An 18308-nucleotide genomic window follows, 5' to 3' on the forward strand; every position below is an offset into this window, starting at 1 on the left:
CAGGGTTAGGGTTCAGGTTAGTGTTAGGTTTAGGTTTAGGGTTCGGCTTCGGGTTCAGGTTCAGGTTCAGGTTCGGGTTCGGGTTCGGGTTCGGGTTCAGGTTCGGGTTCGGGTTCGGGTTCGGGTTGGGGACACAGTTCTGACAGGGTCTCAGTTTTGTACATCACAGAAACCTGTTATTTTCACAGGAGCACGTAGACTTTGTATATCCACTGTATATGGTTACATTCATAGACTGTATGTAAGGTTATATATTATTAAAATATGTTATATATTATTAAAATATGTTATATATTATTAATTCTTATACAACTAATTTTACTGTGTTTTTAAACCGGTCGACGTTGTTGTACGTCATAATCCTGCGACAATGACGTCATCACATGCGCAGAGAAAATGCGCCGAGTCGGAAAGCGTTGAGTCCCCCCCCCCCGATGAGCTCAGTATGTACCTCACTGTAAACTTATCAATACTTAGTGTATAAATATATATGTAATTATATCGTGAGTACACAGTGAAGTACGGTGAGTAACAGTGGGACCCGCGAGAGGCGGGTGGCTGCCGCACTGCCTGCTGGGTAATATGTTAACGACAGAGCTGCGTGAATCAAATCAAAACAAAGTTTTATTTACGCGAAGGAAGAGACGGAAACTACAGGTATGCACTATAAATACTACTACTACTACTACTACAGGTACTGTACTATAAATACTACTACTACTACTACAGGTACTGTACTATAAATACTACTACTACTACTACAGGTACTGCACTATAAATACTACTACTACTACTACAGGTACTGCACTATAAATACTACTACTACTACTACAGGTACTGCACTATAAATACTACTACTACTACTACAGGTACTGCACTATAAATACTACTACTACTACTGCAGGTACTGGACTATAAATACTACTACTACTACTACAGGTACTGCACTATAAATACTACTACTACTACTACTACAGGTACTACACTATAAATACTACTACTACTACTACAGGTACTGCACTATAAATACTACTTCTACTACTGCAGGTACTGGACTATAAATACTACTACTACTACTACAGGTACTGGACTATAAATACTACTACTACTACTGCAGGTACTGCACTATAAATACTACTACTACTACTACAGGTACTGCACTATAAATACTACTACTACTACTACAGGTACTGCACTATAAATACTACTACTACTACTACAGGTACTGCACTATAAATACTACTACTACTACTACTACTACTACAGGTACTGGACTATAAATACTACTACTACTACTACTACTACTACAGGTACTGGACTATAAATACTACTACTACTACTACTGGTACTCAACATGTAACTTGACTACCACGACTGGTACTACTTCTACTCATGCTAGCTATACTACTGATGTTACTAACCATACTACTACTAGTGATACTTGTAACTATACTACCACGACTGGTACTATGGGAGTACTCACTGCAGTAAGGCAGTCCTACTCGTCATGTGCTTTAGTTGAAGCTGAATTAATTCCCAGTCAAACTTGGAGCAGGATCCAATAAACTGAATCAATAAGTGCTGATCAATCCTGTCTGTCTGTCCACAGTCATGTCTGTCTCTCTGTCTGAAGAGAGAGACAGGATCCAGAGACAGGTGCAGGAGCTGGAGCAGAGTCTGTCTGTCTGTCTGTCTGCAACACACACTGATCTACAGCTGCTGAGCAGTGAGACAGGTAGCTGTCTGTCTGTCTGCAACATGGATCTACAGCTGCTGAGCAGTGAGACATGTACCTGTCTGTCTGTCTGTCTAACAGTGACCTTCTGTCTCTCTGCTCAGATGATGAATCAGGAAGTGATGACGAAGAGGAGGAGGTGAGACACAACACACAGGCTAACTCTAGTGAAGCTAACACAGTTAGATAGATAGATAGATAGATAGAGTACTAGAGCGAGCTAGATCGCTAACTCAGTAACTAGTTAGTTGAGCTGGTTGAGCCAACACTAGTCATGCTAACAACACCAGTCACTAAGTAAAGCTAACAGTAGTTATTCAGATGCTGAGCTAACTCCAGTTAAATGAACTCTAGCTAACAACACCAGTCACTAAGTAAAGCTAACAGTAGTTATTCAGATGCTGAGCTAACTCCAGTTAAATGAACTCTAGCTAACAACACCAGTCACTAAGTAAAGCTAACAGTAGTTATTCAGATGCTGAGCTAACTCCAGTTAAATGAACACATGCTAACAACACCACTCAGCTGGGTCCCCAGTGTGACATAAAGACAAACATGTGTGTTCAGTCTGCTGCAGGTCTGTTGGCTCAAAGAGAAAAAATCCAGAAAGAGATCGAGAGCCTGGAGAACAAGCTAGGACCTGTCTGTCTGTCAGGTACTGTCTGTCTGTCTGCCTGTCTGTCTGTCTGTCAGGTACTGTCTGTCTGTCTGTCTGTCTGTCTGTCTGTCTGTCTGTCTGTCTGTCTGTCTGTCTGTCTGTCTGTCTGTCTGTCTGTCTGTCTGTCTGTCTGTCTGTCTGTCTGTCTGTCTGTCTGTCTGTCTGTCAGGTACTGTCTGTCTGTCTGTCTGTCTGTCTGTCTGTCTGTCTGTCTGTCTGTCTGTCTGTCTGTCTGTCTGTCTGTCTGTCTGTCTGTCTGTCAGGTACTGTCTGTCTGTCTGTCTGTCTGTCTGTCTGTCTGTCTGTCTGTCTGTCTGTCTGTCTGTCTGTCTGTCTGTCTGTCTGTCTGTCTGTCTGTCTGTCTGTCTGTCTGTCTGTCTGTCTGTCTGTCTGTCAGGTACTGTCTGTCTGTCTGTCTGTCTGTCTGTCTGTCTGTCTGTCTGTCTGTCTGTCTGTCTGTCTGTCTGTCTGTCTGTCTGTCAGGTACTGTCTGTCTGTCTGTCTGTCTGTCTGTCTGTCTGTCTGTCTGTCTGTCTGTCTGTCTGTCTGTCTGTCTGTCAGGTACTGTCTGTCTGTCTGTCTGTCTGTCTGTCTGTCTGTCTGTCTGTCTGTCTGTCTGTCTGTCTGTCTGTCTGTCTGTCTGTCAGGTACTGTCTGTCTGTCTGTCTGTCTGTCTGTCTGTCTGTCTGTCTGTCTGTCTGTCTGTCTGTCTGTCTGTCTGTCAGGTACTGTCTGTCTGTCTGTCTGTCAGGTACTGTCTGTCTGTCTGTCTGTCTGTCTGTCTGTCTGTCTGTCTGTCTGTCTGTCTGTCTGTCTGTCTGTCTGTCTGTCTGTCTGTCTGTCTGTCTGTCTGTCTGTCTGTCTGTCTGTCTGTCTGTCTGTCTGTCTGTCTGTCTGTCTGTCTGTCTGTCTGTCTGTCTGTCTGTCTGTCTGTCTGTCTGTCTGTCTGTCTGTCTGTCTGTCTGTCTGTCTGTCTGTCTGTCTGTCTGTCTGTCTGTCTGTCTGTCTGTCTGTCTGTCTGTCTGTCTGTCTGTCTGTCTGTCTGTCTGTCTGTCTGTCTGTCTGTCTGTCTGTCTGTCTGTCTGTCTGTCTGTCTGTCTGTCTGTCTGTCTGTCTGTCTGTCTGTCTGTCTGTCTGTCTGTCTGTCTGTCTGTCTGTCTGTCTGTCTGTCTGTCTGTCTGTCTGCCTGCCTGCCTGTCTGTCTGTCTGTCTGTCTGTCTGTGTTTCACTGGTTATATGAAATCATGATTTATTGGATGATTCTAAACAGTTAATGTCTGATCTGTTTGTTTAGATGGTGATGACATCATCATCAGCAGTGATGAGGTCAGTAACACAAACAAAAGTCTACACAAGTAACTACCCACTGTTGTTAACTGTGTGTGTGTGTGTGTGTGTGTGTGTGTGTGTGTGTGTGTGTGTGTGTGTGTGTGTGTGTGTGTGTGTGTGTGTGTGTGTGTGTGTGTGTGTGTGTGTGTGTGTGTGTGTGTGTGTGTGTGTGTGTGTGTGTGTGTGTCCGTCCAGAGTGAGCTGGGTATTTCTCTCTCTGTTGAGTCTTGTCTTCAGATGAACCTGGTTTACCAGCAGGTGGTGCAGGAGACTCTGTGTCAGCTGGAGACACTACTGACACACAACGACAGACAACAGGTCAGTACTGACACACAACGACAGACAACAGGTCAGTACTGACACACAACCACAGACACACAACGACAGACAACAGGTCAGTACTGACACACAACCACAGACACACAACGACAGACAACAGGTCAGTACTGACACACAACCACAGACACACAACGACAGACAACAGGTCAGTACTGACACACAACGACAGACAACAGGTCAGTACTGACACACAACGACAGACAACAGGTCAGTACTGACACACAACCACAGACAACAGGTCAGTACTGACACACAACGACAGACAACAGGTCAGTACTGACACACAACCACAGACAACAGGTCAGTACTGACACACAACCACAGACAACAGGTCAGTACTGACACACAACCACAGACAACAGGTCAGTACTGACACACAACCACAGACAACCGATCCGTACTGACACACAACCACAGACAACAGGTCAGTACTGACACACAACCACAGACAACAGGTCAGTACTGACACACAGACAACAGGTCAGTACTGACACACAACCACAGACAACAGGTCAGTACTGACACACAACCACAGACAACCGATCCGTACTGACACACAACCACAGACAACAGGTCAGTACTGACACACAACGACAGACAACAGGTCAGTACTGACACACAACCACAGACAACAGGTCATTACTGACACAGAACCACAGACAACAGGTCAGTACTGACACACAACCACAGACAACCGATCCGTACTGACACACAACGACAGACAACAGGTCAGTACTGACACACAACGACAGACAACAGGTCAGTACTGACACACAACCACAGACACACAATGACAGACAACAGGTCAGTACTGACACACAACAACAGACAACAGGTCAGTACTGACACACAACCACAGACACACAACAGGTCAGTACTGACACACAACCACAGACAACAGGTCAGTAGTGACACACAACCACAGACACACAATGACAGACAACAGGTCAGTACTTACACACAATGACAGACAACAGGTCAGTACTGACACACAGACACACAATGACACACAACAGGTCAGTACTAATGCTAAACCACAGTAAACAGTTCAGTACTGACACACAACCACAGACACACAACAGGTCAGTACTGACACACAACCACAGACACACAACAGGTCAGTACTGACACACAACCACAGACACACAACAGGTCAGTACTGACACACAACCACAGACAACCGGTCCGTACTGACACACAACCACAGACAACCGGTCCATACTGACACACAACCACAGACAGACAACCGGTCCATACTGACACACAACCACAGACAACAGGTCAGTACTGACACACAACCGGTCCGTACTGACACACAACCACAGACAACCGGTCCGTACTGACACACAACCACAGACACACAACAGGTCCGTACTGACACACAACCACAGACAACCGGTCCGTACTGACACACAACCACAGACACACAACAGGTCAGTACTGACACACAACCACAGACACACAACAGGTCAGTACTGACACACAACCACAGACACACAACAGGTCCGTACTGACACACAACCACAGACAACCGGTCCATACTGACACACAACCACAGACAGACAACCGGTCCGTACTGACACACAACCACAGACAACAGGTCAGTACTGACACACAACAACAGACACACAACAGGTCAGTACTGACACACAACCACAGACAGACAACCGGTCCATACTGACACACAACCACAGACAACAGGTCAGTACTGACACACAACCACAGACACACAACAGGTCCGTACTGACACACAACCACAGACAACCGGTCCATACTGACACACAACCACAGACAACAGGTCAGTACTGACACACAACCACAGACACACAACAGGTCCGTACTGACACACAACCACAGACAACAGGTCAGTACTGACACACAACCACAGACACACAACAGGTCCGTACTGACACACAACCACAGACACACAACAGGTCCGTACTGACACACAACCACAGACAACCGGTCCGTACTGACACACAACCACAGACACACAACAGGTCCGTACTGACACACAACCGTGGAAGTACTGACGACATGTTTTCTGTCTGTAGAAGGAACTTGTGTCTCAGTTGTCTGGACCAATCAAAGAGCCTTCCACAGAACAGCCGGCCCCCTCCTCCTACCAGCTGCCAATCAACATGTACCTGGGTCGCTTCCTGAAGCCTTACTTCAAAGACAAACAGACCGGCCTGGTGAGAACTGACCGGCGGACAGAGAGGTGGACAGACAGCAACAGACACAGATAGACTTGTAACAGCTGACCAATGAGGTTTCTTGTTGTCTGTGTCCAGGGTCCGCCAGCCAATCGGGAGACGAAGGAGAAGAGCAGCAGGATGACAGGATGTCTGGACGAAAATAAAGTCAAGATTAAACGATGTGAGAAGACAAATATTTGAATGTCCTGTACGTCATCAGTGTGCACTCATGTCCTCGCTGTGTCCTCATGTCTTCTTGATGTCCTCACGGTCTCATCATTGTGTCTTCATGTCCTCACTGTGTCTTCATGTCTTCTTGATGTCCTCACGGTCTCATCATTGTGTCTTCATGTCCTCACTGTGTCTTCATGTCTTCTTGATGTCCTCACGGTCTCATCATTGTGTCTTCATGTCCTCACTGTGTCTTCAGGGGAGAGCTGGCAGAAGACTCTTCTGATCGACTCAGTGTCCAGAGACAGTCTGAGGAGACTTGTCCAGCCCAAACTCTCCAGGTAAAGTTCTTTTCTGCTGGTCGACAGATCGATGAAGAAGACTTTAGTGCCCCCTACTGGCTCAACATGCTGGTTTGAGTAATTGTAGTCAATTGTTTTTCTCCTTTGGACGGAGATATTTTAATAAAACAAAGGGAAAATATCCACTGCAGTGTAGAAACGACCTTCATGAGACATGTCTGTCTCTCTGTCCCACCTGTCTCTATATCCCACCTGTCTCTCTGTCAGGGTGGACTACCTGAGTCAGAAGTTATCGTCAGCAGAGGAGACAAACAGGCAGAAGCTCCGAGAGCAGATCGACAATTTGGAGAGAGAGATCGACAAACTCAGGTAGGTCTGTGGCCTGGTCTGGATCCATGTCCAGGTCTGTGGCCTGGTCTGGATCCATGTCCAGGTCTGTGTCCTGGTCTGGATTCATACTAAAGTGTTCGTTCACACAAAAGCCAGAAATGATTTATGCAAAAGAAGATTCCTATTTATAAAACCGTGGACAATGAACACAAAGTTCACTTTATAAATCCCAGTTCACCTGGAAACGTTCCCATGTGAATCTGCATCTTACTCCTCTACACGCCCACGTTCAACCTTTGTGAAACTTTGTGGAACTGACATGAGGTGTTTGTTAGTGAGGTGGAGGTGGAGAGAGAGAGAGAGAGAGAGAGAGAGAGAGAGAGAGAGAGAGAGAGAGAGAGAGAGAGAGAGAGAGAGAGAGAGAGAGAGAGAGAGAGAGAGAGAGAGAGAGAGAGAGAGAGAGAGAGAGAGAGAGAGAGAGAGAGAGAGAGAGAGAGAGAGAGAGAGAGAGAGAGAGAGAGGTACGTATGTACGTCTACTCGAACGAAACGGTTATAAGGTCTGTGTCCTGGTCTGTTTCCAGGTCCAGGTCTTTGAACTGGTCTGGATCCAAGTCTGGTCCAGGTCTGTGTCCTGGTCTGTTTCCAGGTCCAGGTCTTTGAACTGGTCTGGGTTCAGAGTGTACATAAGGACTGCATGAGTTATGATGTTCGACATGTGTCACTGACCGTGTTCTTCTCTCACTTTGATTGGTCAGGACGAAGAAGGAGGAGGAGCTGATCGGTGATCGATACGAGGAACATGATTGGGAAAAAATCTCCAACATTGATGTAAATCTGAGATTCAACTAATCACGTGTTGACAATGAAACAAAGGTCAGCCGGTACCAACGTGTCCTCTCTGCTCAGTTTGAAGGGACGCGGGAGGCCGATGACATCAGGTGCTTCTGGCAGAACTTCCTTCACCCGTCAATCAGGAAGGTTGGATGGAGTCAGGAGGAGGTGCAGCAGCTGAGAGACATCAGCAGGAGACACCGAGAGAGACACTGGAAAAAGATCGCTGAGGAGCTGGGGGTTAGGACCTGTCTGTCTTTGTAACCTTTCTGTCTCTCACCTGTCCGTCCATCTCTACTGTATGTCTTTCTAACCTGTCTGTCTCACCTGCTTGTCTGTCTGTCTCTAAGACGGGGAGGACAGCCTTCATGTGTCTTCAGACTTTCCAGCGTTTTGTGTCAGACTCGTTGAGACGAGGAAGTTGGACGCCCAATGAAGACGCTCTTCTCCGGGATCTGGTGGACAAGATGAGGATTGGAAACTTTATCCCCTACACTCAGAGTAATGACATCGCTGTGACATCACGGTGACATCACGGTGACATCACGGTGACATCACGTCTCTCCATCTCACTGATTGTCTGTCTGTCCACCTGTCTCTCAGTGAGTTACTTCATGGAGGGTCGCCACCCCCCTCAGCTGATCTACAGGTGGAACCAGGTTCTGGACCCGAGCCTGAAGAAAGGCATGTGGACCAAACAGGAAGACCAGGTGGGCTCACAGGAACAAATACTTGTCCCCAGGAAACATCATGAAAAGTGTCCTCATTGTGGACACTTTTCTGAGACATCATCCCCTCAAACTGTTGCCTGTCTGTCCCTCAGCTCTTGTTGCGAGCTGTCTCACGTCACGGGGAGAAGAACTGGTGGAAGATCCGGCTGGAGGTTCCTGGACGAACGGACTGCGCCTGCAGAGACAGGTGAGTCCTGATTGGACGAAGGATCACAGAGACAGAATGTGTTGGATGTCGTCCTCCTCATGTGTTGTGTGTGTGCAGGTACATCGACTGTCTGAAGTCGGGGATGAAGCGAGGAGCATTTGACAAACAGGAGCAGGAGCTGCTGCTGCAGCTGGTGGAGAAACATGGCGTCGGTGAGTCTCACACACTTACAGAGAGCCTGATGCTGAGTACTATGGGTCCTGTCCTGTCCAGTGTCTTCAACATCCTCTGATGATAAATGTCCATCTATGTGTCAGGTCGCTGGGCGAAGATCGCAGCTGAGATTCCTCAACGTTACGATGCTCAGTGTCTGAGGGAATGGAGGAAAGTGAGCAGAAAGAGGCTCAGTCCTGCTCAGGTGATCCTCTTCACACCTGCACTCACAGATTCACAGTGTTGGGTTCCATCACATTACATATCATTGATATGGATATCATTGATATCCAAAGCCACTCACAACGTGTGCATCAACCATGAAGGAACAAACCCACAACAACAATCAAGAACGTACAATTTTCTTCACGAGATCCAAACTACAAAGTGCAACATGTAGGTGACATGTTCCAGTCAAAGGTTTGGACACACCTTCTCATTCAATGCTTTTTCTTTATTTGTATTTCTTTCTACATTGCAGATTAATATTGAAGACATCAAAACTATGAAGGAACACATATGGAATTATGTGGTAAACAAAAAAACAGAATATGTATTATATTTTAGATTCTTCAAAGTAGCCACCTTATGCTTTGCTGCTCTTGACCTTCTTTCATTCAGCGTCATGAGGTCGTGACCTTGACGGTTTCTAATTAACAGCTTGGCCTTGTCCAGAGTAGATCTGTGGAATGTTCTTCTTCAAGAACTTTGAATGTTTCCTCAAGTTCAGTCGTGAAAACCATCAAACTCTCTGATGAAGCTGTCTCTCATGAGGACCGCCCAGGACAAGAAGACCAAGAGTTACCTCTGCTGCCGAGGAGAAGTTCATCAGAGCGACCCGCCTCAGAAACAACAAGTCACCAGCACCTCAGATCAGAGGCAACATGAAGCTTCATGGAGATCAGGAAGGAGAAACATCTCAACTTCAGCTCCAGGGGAGACTGCGTGAATCAGGTCTTCATGGTGGAGTTCCTGCAAAGAAGCCACGGCTGAGGAAGAAGAACAAGAAGAAGAAGAGACTTGCTTGGGTCAAGAAACAAGGAACATGGCCTCCACCTTCACCCCACCTCAACCCAGAGGACCTGGCTCCACCTGAACCCAGAGGACCTGGCTCCACCTTCACCCGACCTGAACTCAGAGAACCTGGCTCCACCTTCACCTGACCTGAACCCAGAGGACCTGGCTCCACCTTCACCCCACCTGAACCCAGAGGACCTGGCTCCACCTTCACCCGACCTGAACCCAGAGGACCTGGCTCCACCTTCACCCGACCTGAACCCAGAGGACCTGGCTCCACCTTCACCCCACCTGAACCCAGAGGACCTGGCTCCACCTTCACCCGACCTGAACCCAGAGGACCTGGCTCCACCTTCACCTGACCTGAACCCAGAGGACCTGGTCCCACCTTCACCCGACCTGAACCCAGAGGACCTGGTCCCACCTTCACCCGACCTGAACCCAGAGGACCTGGCTCCACCTTCACCCGACCTGAACCCAGAGGACCTGGCTCCACCTTCACCCGACCTGAACTCAGGTGACCTGGCCTCCACCTTCACCCGACCTGAACCCAGAGGACCTGGTCCCACCTTCACCCGACCTGAACCCAGAGGACCTGGCTCCACCTTCACCCGACCTGAACCCAGAGGACCTGGCTCCACCTTCACCCGACCTGAACTCAGGTGACCTGGCCTCCACCTTCACCCGACCTGAACCCAGAGGACCTGGTCCCACCTTCACCCGACCTGAACCCAGAGGACCTGGCCTCCACCTTCACCCGACCTGAACCCAGAGGACCTGGCTCCACCTTCACCCCACCTGAACCCAGAGCACTTGGCTCCACCTTCACCCGACCTGAACCCAGAGGACCTGGCTCCACCTTCACCTGACCTGAACCCAGAGGACCTGGTCCCACCTTCACCCGACCTGAACCCAGAGGACCTGGCTCCACCTTCACCCCACCTGAACCCAGAGGACCTGGCTCCACCTTCACCCGACCTGAACCCAGAGGACCTGGCTCCACCTTCACCCGACTTGAACCCAGAGGACCTGGCTCCACCTTCACCCGACCTGAACCCAGAGGACCTGGTCCCACCTTCACCCCACCTGAACCCAGAGGACCTGGCTCCACCTTCACCCCACCTGAACCCAGAGGACCTGGCTCCACCTTCACCCGACCTGAACCCAGAGGACCTGGCTCCACCTTCACCCGACCTGAACCCAGAGGACCTGGCTCCACCTTCACTCCACCTGAACCCAGAGAACCTGGCTCCACCTTCACCCGACCTGAACCCAGAGGACCTGGCTCCACCTTCACCCGACCTGAACCCAGAGGACCTGGCTCCACCTTCACCCGACCTGAACCCAGAGGACCTGGTTCCACCTTCACCCGACCTGAGCCCAGAGGACCTGACTCCACCTTCACCCGACCTGAACCCAGAGGACCTGGTCCCACCTTCACCCCACCTGAACCCAGAGGACCTGGTCCCACCTTCACCCGACCTGAACCCAGAGGACCTGGTCCCACCTTCACCCGACCTGAACCCAGAGGACCTGGTCCCACCTTCACCCCACCTGAACCCAGAGGACCTGGCTCCACCTTCACCCCACCTGAACCCAGAGGACCTGGCTCCACCTTCACCCGACCTGAACCCAGAGGACCTGGCTCCACCTTCACCCGACCTGAACCCAGAGGACCTGGCTCCACCTTCACTCCACCTGAACCCAGAGAACCTGGCTCCACCTTCACCCGACCTGAACCCAGAGGACCTGGCTCCACCTTCACCCGACCTGAACCCAGAGGACCTGGCTCCACCTTCACCCGACCTGAACCCAGAGGACCTGGTTCCACCTTCACCCGACCTGAGCCCAGAGGACCTGGCTCCACCTTCACCCGACCTGAACCCAGAGGACCTGGTCCCACCTTCACCCCACCTGAACCCAGAGGACCTGGTCCCACCTTCACCCGACCTGAACCCAGAGGACCTGGTCCCACCTTCACCCGACCTGAACCCAGAGGACCTGGCTCCACCTTCACCCGACCTGAACCCAGGTGACCTGGCTCCACCTTCACCCCACCTGAGCCCAGAGGACCTGGCTCCACCTTCACCCGACCTGAACCAGAATGAGATGGTCTGGGACGAGCTGGACCAGAGTGAAGTCCTCAGCAGCTCTGGAACCCGTCCAGGTGACGACCTCATGAAGCTGATTGAAAGAAGGTCAAGAGTCATCAGAGCATAAAGTGGCTTCTTTGAAGAATCTAAAACATATCCTGGTTTGTCAAGCATTTTTTTTGTTTACCACATAATTCCATATGTGTTCCTTCATAGTTTGGATGTCTTCAATATTAATCTGCAATGTAGAAAGAAATACAAATAAAGAAAAAACATTAAATGAGAAGGTGTGTCCAAACCTTTGACTGGTACTGTAAGTGCTACTTTAGTTTTTATCCAAGGTCTGAAGAGATGTGTTTTTATTTTGAGATGTAAGACGTGTGGACTTCCTGTCCTCATGTCCATGTGGAGCTCGTCCCACCGTTCAGGAGCCGGGACAGGAAACTGTCCAGATGTTGTTGAGTGGTTAGCTCTCAGTGAGGGAGCAGCTGATTGGTCGATGCAGAGCAGAGTGAATGGATGGGCTGTGAGGTTGGACCAGGTCCTGGAAGTGGACTGGACCAGGTCCTGGAAGTGGACTGGACCAGGTCCTGGATGTGGAGTGGACCAGGTACTGGATGTGGACTGGACCAGGTCCTGGAAGTGGACTGGACCCGATCTGTTTGCAGCACGGTACCAGGTACTGGTGTTCTGAAACGGATGCAGCCACTGGGAACCAGTGCAGGGAGCGGAGGGGGGGGAGTGACTCAGGTTACAGACCAGTGGAGCTGCTGGTTTCTGGTTGAGCTGCAGAGGTCAGAGGTCAGAGGGCAGCAGCAGGTCGACCTGCCAGGAGGGGGGGGGGCAGTAGTCCGTATTCTCCGGATTTTGTACGATATTAGTTTCCTCGAGGGAACTTTAGTCGAGAGAAAATGTATTAACTTGAAAAAATGTGATTAATGTTGAAAAGATGAATGATAACGAAGCAGAATAATGTCTCAATGTTCTAAGGCTCTTACTGAGGGATGCAGCGTTCCTCACACAGGAGAACCGACTCTGACTGATGTCACTCTGTGTCCACAGAAAAATAGAAGAGCTAAAAAGCCACAAACAAGTGGAGATGGAAAGAAGAAGAGGAAGGTAAACATCAGGAGGAGAGTGAAGGAGGAGCTGAGCAGTGAGGAGGAGCAGGAGGAGGAGGAGGAGGAGGTGGAGTACATGGACAGTGATACTGATGAGAAGAAGATGAAGGAGGAGGAGAAGGAGGAGGAGGAGGAGGTGGTTGAAGGGGATGTAGAGGAGGAGGTGGAGTACACCTGCCCTTCGATGACTGAGTGGATTCCAGATGATAGAGCAGAACATTTCTCCTTCCTGAACTTCAGGCCGGTGTCGATACCTCCGTCCTCCCACGGCCAGGGAGAGAAGCCAGTCCGCTCCACCATCGTGGGGAAGTCCGGACGCTCTGTGATCATTGGACCAAATCCACCGGAGCTGCAGTGGGAGGAGCGTCACAGAAGCAGCGCCATGATGATGGTGTCACCTGAGCAGCTCCGAGCCCACCTGCTCTGCCAGGCGGCCGAGTGGAAGAAGCGTGGCTTCCGGCCCCAGGGGAAGGCCGCGGGCCGAGCCATGGACGTGGTGGTGAAGGTCCAGCTCCAGGCGGCCGTGCTGCCCTGGATCGGGAACCTGCTGATCCCGACTCCCAGCAGACTGACTGTGGCCGACGCCGTGAGGGAACAAGGAGAGACAACCCAGCTCTCCTCCACTCCTGTCTTCCAGCTGCTGCTGCAGACCATGAGCGTGGACGTCCTCGGCTGCAAGGAGACGATAGAGCAGAGGAAGAAGAAAGTGGAGTTTGCAGCTCCGCCCCCGGAGCCTCCGTCTGTCCGCAGGAAGAATCCGCTCACTGTCGCAGGAATGCTGCAGCAGAGGAGGCAGCAGCAGGAGTCGGACCTGCAGGACAAACGGATCCTGACGCAGCTGAACGCTCTGCAACAGCAGCACATGATGCTCCAACAACCAATCAGAACACAGCAGTTAGTTTATCAGCACCGACCTCAGACTCTTCCTCCTAGCATCCCTTCTCAGAATCGTCCTGGTCTTCCTCAGATGTCTCGTGTGTCCTTTCCTCCGAGTGTCTTCATTCCTCATCCTCTTCTCCAACCTCTTGCTCCCTCTTCCGACACATCCCCTTTGTCTCCATGCCGACCTGCTCCTGTGGGCGTCCTCACATCTTCATCTTCATCTCCTCTTCCTCCTGTCTCCATGGTCCCGATGCTCCAGAGTCCTCCCGGCTCCGCCTTCGTCCAGCAACAGACTGCACCATTGGCTCAGAGCTTCAAAGTTTACCAGTCCTCTTCCCCTAACACCGCTGTTTCTATTGGTTCAACACCGGCCAATCAACAAGCTGTTCCATTCTCACTCTCAACCCTCGCCACCCGTCCTCTCCATTCCTCCAGTTGTACAACCTCAGAACAGAGTATGCCCAGAGGGGGGGGGCAGAAGGTCAAGGTGTGTTTCCTTGGAGCAGGTAGTGACGGGACGTGCACAGGTGTGAAGGAGCCCGGAGCTCTACAGGAAGCTCCTGCAGCCATGGTAACCACAGGTCTACTACTTCCTGTTGTGAGATTGAACTAGAATCAGCTCCAGTTCCCTCAGGTGTTCCTGACATGTTGCATTCACTATAACAGGAGGTCACCGTGACCTTTGACCCTTTAAACTCTAATCATTCCATATTTTTGAGTCTAAGCTTCGCACCAGAGTTGCAGAAATTCCCTCTTGAGGTTTTTTGTTTAGAACAATCTGACGTCTTGAGGGAATTTGTACAACTTTCTTACAAACGTTCATTTAGACACAAAGAGGGACTGATTAGATTTAAGAGGTCAAAGGTCACGGTGACCTCTTGAGTCTGAGGGAAACTAAATGTTTGTGGACTGAAGCTGCTTGAGTTTCTGGAGACAAACAACCACAGGACGGTGATTCTGAATAAAACAAGAACTGATTTCGCTTTTTTGCTTTTGTTTCAGACTCAAAACAGGAAGACGCCTGCCCCGCCCCCTCAGACTGGGCTCCTCCCACCTCCTCAGACTGGGCTCCTCCCACCTCCTCAGCATCACACTGCATTCTTAGATTCAAGCTTATCTGAACATGACTACTTTATTCATACTACCCCCCCCCCCAGTCAACCAAGTCCTGACCCCGAACTCTGTGAATCTGACCCCGTCACAAAGACGCCGCCCACACGTCCCAGCAGAGGAACGAAGCGCAGGAGGGGGCCGGAGCAGGACGGGGGGGCCAGCGGTCCAGACGTCCCCTGTCCAGATGGGGGGGGGGACCCCAGGGCCCAGGCTGATGCAGGTGACACCCAGGAAGGAAAAAGGGTTCGGAAGCTAACTCACAAGGCCAGGGAGCTGCAGAGAGACACTGAGACCAAGGTTGGACATGTCTCCTCCTAGTTGTCCATCTGGTCCTCACTTGTCTCCTCCTGTTTGACTCCTAGTTGTCCATCTCTTCCTCACATGTCTCCTCCTGTTTGACTCCTAGTTGTCCATCTCGTCCTCACATGTCTCCTCCTGTTTGACTCCTAGTTGTCCATCTCGTCCTCACATGTCTCCTCCTGTTTGACTCCTAGTTGTCCATCTCGTCCTCACATGTCTCCTCCTGTTTGACTCCTAGTTGTCCATCTCGTCCTCACATGTCTCCTCCTGTTTGACTCCTAGTTGTCCATCTCGTCCTCACATGTCTCCTCCTGTTTGACTCCTAGTTGTCCATCTCGTCCTCACATGTCTCCTCCTGTTTGACTCCTAGTTGTCCATCTCGTCCTCACATGTCTCCTCCTGTTTGACTCCTAGTTGTCCATCTCGTCCTCACATGTCTCCTGCTCTCTGTTTCCAGGACGAAGCTAAAAAGAAGAGGAAGTCTTCTCCTTGTAAAACTCGCCCTCGTGCGTCTCGCTCTAAAGAGGAAACTGTCGATCGCCCAGAGAAACCCACCCCCGATCTACTTCCTGGTCAGTCGATATGGGTCCTGACTCCTGGTGGGATGGTCCAGCTTGCACTAGCCCCGCCCCCACGCCATCAGCAGGCATTAGTGCCGGACCCCACTTTGCCACCTCCACCTGCAATCCGAGCGGATGAGGCCTCCCCATCTGCCCTCAGGAGGGCGGGGCTTCAGTTCAACCCCTCACTGATGTTCCTGGAGCCTCAGGAAGCAGTGTGTGATTGGCTGAGTGGGCGGAGGGGGGTGGTGGTACCAGGAGCAGGCGTGGCTCTGCCCTACCTGCCGCCATTCGTCAGCACTCTGGCCACGCTGCGGGCGCTGCTTCAGGCCAGAAACTCTTTGACCAAATCGTCTCTGCAGCTGCTGCGTCAAGACTCTGAACCTCGGCGCCGCCAAACCAGGACCGCCTCCGCCAGCAGGTCCGAAAACCCGCCGAGTCAGCGTCCAGCCGACCTGCCAGACTCGACCTCTGACCTCCGACCAGCCGCGCCACCAGCTCACGCTCCTCTGACAGGTACAGGCCCTGTATCATTCCTTCTTTTTAAACTCAATAAGAAAACCCAAATCAGACAATTTAAAAACAAGGCATTTTTTTGTTATTCATTTATGAATCTGATACCAAAAAACTTTACGGTATGTTTTTCGTAGTTTGAATTTTTTGCTCAGATCAAAAATAGGAAATGAAAAAGCGGGTCAGGGGCCAAACTTGATTTTGATAATAAACAGTTTTCAATCATGTTAACGTAACAGAACCTAGAACATGTTCTCAGGTGTTTGTTGTGTCTCCCAGGAGCTCCCTCTGACCGCCAGCAGGAGGAGCAGCAGCAGGAGGAGGAGAAGCAGGAGGAGGAGGAGGTGCTTGTGGTGGCAGTGCGTGAGCTTGTGACAGAGCGTTTTTCTAGTAACCCCGCCTACCAGTTGTTGAAGGCCCGCTTCCTGTCACTCTTCACTGTCCCCGCCCTCCTTGCTACCATCCAACCAATAACAGAGGAGACTGTGGCTCGCCCAGCCACTCAGGAGGAGGAGGAGGAGGAGGAGGAAGTGGTGAAGCTGAAGAAAATCAAAGCAAGGGGGCGACAGAGAGCCAAGGTGAGATAAACAACACATGTAGATAAAGTTTGATATGATGATTAAAGTTGCAGTACCACTAACAGCCACTAGTCATACACCGGTATGTCTGCTTGACGTATTGAAGTTATCCTTTAAGATGTTTCCCCTCATCATTGCTGCTGAAACCTTTCTCCTGAGGATGTTCTCCTCTACACATCTGTGTCACTTGTGTCCGTCCTGGGAGACGGATCCTCACATGTGTCTCTCTGAGGTTTCTACGTGTCTTCACCTGTTAAAAGGGTTTTTAGTAGTTTGTCCTGACTCTTGCTGAGGGTGAAGGACAGAGGATGTCTCACCATGTTAAAGCCCAATGAGACGAACTGTGATTTGTGAATATTGGCTATACAAATACAATCTGATTGATTGATTGATTGACCAGATAATAATAAATAAAAAATAACTTCATAACAACCACTGTCAATGGTCACAGACGTTTCAGGGTCACATTGCTGTAGTCTCTTTTCCAGCGAGATTAGAACTAGATGTCATCAAATCTTTTCATATCTTATTCTCCTGGTCCTCGAGGGGTTTTTCCATCAAAGTAGATCAACTAATCCTGGTTTAAGTGAAAAGGTTCAGTTTGATCTGCAGCTGCAGAACCACAGGAACAAAGAGCAGGTCTGAATCACCTCAGTAAGAAGTGAAGTGAGTAGCTTTATTTTTTCATTATCAACAACTTGAACAGTTTTGTCTGTTTGATTTATAAAAGGCATCTTCTCCTCGGTATCAAAGAAAGAGAACCGGAGAAGGAAATGAGTGTTGGAGAAAGAGAAGGAGAGCAGATGTCAGAATACATTCACAGTCACAGTCCAGTTTGAACTGGTGATGTTTTCATTTCTTCTTCTCACAGCTTGAAAATAGAACCTAATAAACAGTTCAACTCAACTTTAACAAACACCTGTTTCAACCGGTCTGAGCAGGCTAGCTCCAAAGTGTGAGCTACCATGGGGGTTGAGTTACGGAACGAATCTCTCACTTAAATAAACCAGAATTACCAAAGAAAACCAGGATGAGTGTTCAGCCACTTGGATGGAACACCCCCCCCCCCTCTCTTTCCTCATTAGATGTTTTCATCTTGTATGTGTATTATATTATATGGATAAACAAAAGGACACATTTTAAC

At 49.8% G+C, this 18308-nt stretch overlaps 1 protein-coding gene across 1 annotated transcript in view; it reads left to right on the forward strand.

Annotated features, from left to right (window-relative positions):
- The first annotated feature begins 609 nt into the window (after positions 1 to 609).
- snapc4 (small nuclear RNA activating complex, polypeptide 4) overlaps positions 610 to 18308 on the forward strand; it is an 18280-nt gene continuing 581 nt past the window's right edge. The window contains exons 1-21 of the mRNA XM_061072381.1: positions 610 to 657; positions 1610 to 1735; positions 1840 to 1874; positions 2303 to 2390; positions 3688 to 3719; positions 3918 to 4040; positions 6116 to 6256; positions 6356 to 6440; positions 6690 to 6771; positions 7000 to 7101; positions 7820 to 7892; positions 7971 to 8135; positions 8246 to 8396; positions 8499 to 8605; positions 8719 to 8813; positions 8892 to 8986; positions 9092 to 9192; positions 13160 to 14671; positions 15103 to 15510; positions 15971 to 16589; positions 16866 to 17164. Coding sequence (XP_060928364.1) covers positions 1612 to 1735; positions 1840 to 1874; positions 2303 to 2390; positions 3688 to 3719; positions 3918 to 4040; positions 6116 to 6256; positions 6356 to 6440; positions 6690 to 6771; positions 7000 to 7101; positions 7820 to 7892; positions 7971 to 8135; positions 8246 to 8396; positions 8499 to 8605; positions 8719 to 8813; positions 8892 to 8986; positions 9092 to 9192; positions 13160 to 14671; positions 15103 to 15510; positions 15971 to 16589; positions 16866 to 17164 — 4437 coding nt within the window. The 5' untranslated portion in view covers positions 610 to 657; positions 1610 to 1611. The remainder of the gene's footprint in view (positions 658 to 1609; positions 1736 to 1839; positions 1875 to 2302; positions 2391 to 3687; positions 3720 to 3917; positions 4041 to 6115; positions 6257 to 6355; positions 6441 to 6689; positions 6772 to 6999; positions 7102 to 7819; positions 7893 to 7970; positions 8136 to 8245; positions 8397 to 8498; positions 8606 to 8718; positions 8814 to 8891; positions 8987 to 9091; positions 9193 to 13159; positions 14672 to 15102; positions 15511 to 15970; positions 16590 to 16865; positions 17165 to 18308) is intronic.

Source organism: Limanda limanda, chromosome 5 (genome assembly GCF_963576545.1).
Source record: "Limanda limanda chromosome 5, fLimLim1.1, whole genome shotgun sequence".
In the NCBI taxonomy this organism is placed as follows: Eukaryota; Metazoa; Chordata; class Actinopteri; order Pleuronectiformes; family Pleuronectidae; genus Limanda; species Limanda limanda.